The sequence below is a fragment of the Callorhinus ursinus genome, unplaced genomic scaffold (assembly GCF_003265705.2).
Source record: "Callorhinus ursinus isolate GAN/ISIS: 27379988/994484 unplaced genomic scaffold, GSC_fseal_2.0 scaffold2, whole genome shotgun sequence".
NCBI lineage: Eukaryota > Metazoa > Chordata > Mammalia > Carnivora > Otariidae > Callorhinus > Callorhinus ursinus.
Genome location: NW_027397064.1, coordinates 31,519,961 through 31,522,648, shown reverse-complemented (window position 1 = coordinate 31,522,648; position 2,688 = coordinate 31,519,961). Strand labels below are relative to the sequence as shown.

Sequence of the window (2,688 nt, the reverse complement as noted above, 5' to 3'; positions counted from 1 at the left end):
ACTGAGCCACCCAGGCCCCCCTAACTTGTGCTTTTATCACTTCTTTGACAACATCAGATAACTATGTTATGCTCATTATACTGAAATAGAGAGTTTTTAGAAGTTAATACTGAGCGGTGCCTATGTGGCTCAGTCAGTTAAACTTCGGACTCTTGATTTCAGCTCAGGTCATGATCTTGGGTTGAGAGATCAAGCCCCGCCTGGGACTCCACACTCAGCAGAGCTGCTTGACCCTCTCCCTCCCCATGCTTGCACATACACTCTCTCTCTCTCAAAATGAATAAAATCTTTAAAAAAAAGTTAATACTGATATAGCATTTATACAATATTATATACCCCAAAAAGGATTTAATAAATGCTTGTTGATTGATTAGTAACTTTCATAAGTCATAGTATTTCTGAATAAGTGGTAACGGGTGATTCAGACCTTTCTGGAGATTACAAAGGGTAAATTATATACTTTGATCACATATTAGCATATAAGTGGAAAAATCACTTGCTTCTACATTCTGGCTATGAACAGTGGGAATCACACACATTAAGAAGAAAGATGGGGGTGCCTGGTTAGCTCAGTTGTTAAGGTCTGCCTTCAGCTCAGGTCATGATCCCAGGGTCCTGGGATTGAGCCCCACCATCGGGCTCCCTGCTCGGGGGGAAGCCTGTTTCTCCCTCTCCCACTCCCCCTGCTTGTGATCCCTCTCTCGCTGTGTCTCTCTCTGTCAAATAAATAAATAAATAAATAAATAAATAAATAAATAATCTTTTTAAAAAATATTAAAAAAAGAAGAAAAATGAAACAAAAGGGAAGAAAAGTGTAAAAAACGGTGATCTTTTTCCTATAAAATTGTATAACTCAGGACTCAAAATTATATAAATAGCTCCACCTATTTCATGAGTAAGTTTAAACAAAGAATCACTACATTTCCACTAATATAAAATACTGTAGAAAGGCTTTTTCTTAAAACTGTTTTCAACTTGTGTCCTTTAGGATAGAAATAAAACCTCTCATTAAATGTAGTTTTCCTAAAATAGGAAATTTGTGATACAAATTCATAGGGTTTTATTTATTTATTTATTTATTTATTTATTTATTTATTTATTTTAAAGATTCTATTTATTTGACAGAGAGAGATACAGTGAGAGAGGGAACACAAGCAGGGAGAGTGGGAGAGGGAGAAGCAGGCTTCCCATGGGCAGGGAGCCCAATGTGGGGCTCCATCCTAGGACCCTGGGATCACGACCCGAGCCGAAGGCAGATGCCCAACGACTGAGCCACCCAGGCGCCCCCAAATTAATAGGGTTTTAAAGCTGAAAAGAAACAGGGATAGCTAGTCCAAACTTATCTTACAGATGAGGAACTGAGGTCTAGAGAAATGAAATGATTTGTTTGAAGTCACAGAAGCATAGAAGTAGACTCAATAGCAGATCTAAAACCAAAGTGTTAGGGGCACCTGGCTGGCTCAGTCTGTACAGCATGTGACTCTTGATCTTGGGGTTCTGAGTTTGAGCCCCATGATGGGTGTAGAGATTACTTAAAACAAAACAAAACAACCAAAGTTTTGGAACACTACACCTAAATGTTTCCTTTAACAATTTAGATGATTTACTGACATAAGAAGATACTCTGTGGATGTTGAATATTGCCATTCTGCATGGGTTTTGTTTTTTTTTTAAGATTTTATTTATTTATGTGACAGAGAGAGACACAGCGAGAAGGGAACACAAGCAGGGGGAGTGGGAGAGGGAGAAACAGGCTTGCCGCTGAGCAGGGAGCCCGATGCAGGGCCCGATGCAGGGCTCGATGCAGGGCTTGATCCCAGGACCCTGGGATCATGACCTGAGCCAAAGGCAGACGCTTAATGACTGAGCCACCCAGGTGCCCCTCTGCATGGGTTTAAAAAAAAAGGTATTCTTTGAATTGATCCAATGACTTGATAACTTGATATGGTTTTCTTACTATATAGAATTAACCAAATCCTGAAAATGTAGAACTACTGAAAAACTCCATATTCAAATTCTTCCATTATCCACTTTGATTCTTTTAACCACTATAGTTTCAATATTTCTCTCTCTTTTTTTTTTCCAACAAAAGATCTCATATTTATTACTGAGCCAACCTATTGGTGCAAAAGCATAGTAACAGAGAAGAATCATTTTCCCAATCCAACCTGTCTATCATTCAGGTAGTAGTGATGTTTGCAGAGTGATATGTTATGAGCACGTGACTTTCATGCAACATAAATATGTGTGCCAGCTCAATGTGATTCCTTATAGACCCAGCTTAGTTCTTCTCCAATGTGTCCTCTTACATTTGTACCTGATTTTATTACCAGTTTTCATCTGAATCCACTGGGGAATGGGATGATTCTGCTTTTGTTTCTTGGCCAGGAATTGCTTGATACTGAAAGTCTTGTGAGAAGACATGGTAAGGAACAGTCAACCCCACACACACACCACAGTGCTGGAGAAAAGGAGAGAGCTCAAATAATTTTCTTCCAGGGGTGCCTGGCTGGCTGAGTAAGAGGTACATGCAAATCTTGATCTCGGGGGTCATGAGTTTGAGCCCAGAGTTGGGTATAGAGATTACTTAAATAAATAAAACTTAAAAAAAAATAATTTTCTTCCAATGGTCAGTCTTGGAATTTCCTTTGTGTCTGTGTACCGTTGTTACCCATGGCTAAGTTCAGG

The 2,688-nt window shown here is 39.3% G+C and overlaps 1 protein-coding gene across 1 annotated transcript; it reads right to left on the bottom strand.

Annotated features, from left to right (window-relative positions):
* Positions 1-2,268: 2,268 nt before the first annotated feature.
* LOC112835679 (putative ribosomal protein eL39-like 5) lies at positions 2,269-2,424 on the bottom strand. The gene has a single exon (XM_025887251.1). It carries the CDS (start codon positions 2,422-2,424, stop codon positions 2,269-2,271), a length of 156 nt encoding a protein of 51 aa, XP_025743036.1.
* Between the last annotated feature and the right edge of the window lie 264 nt (positions 2,425-2,688).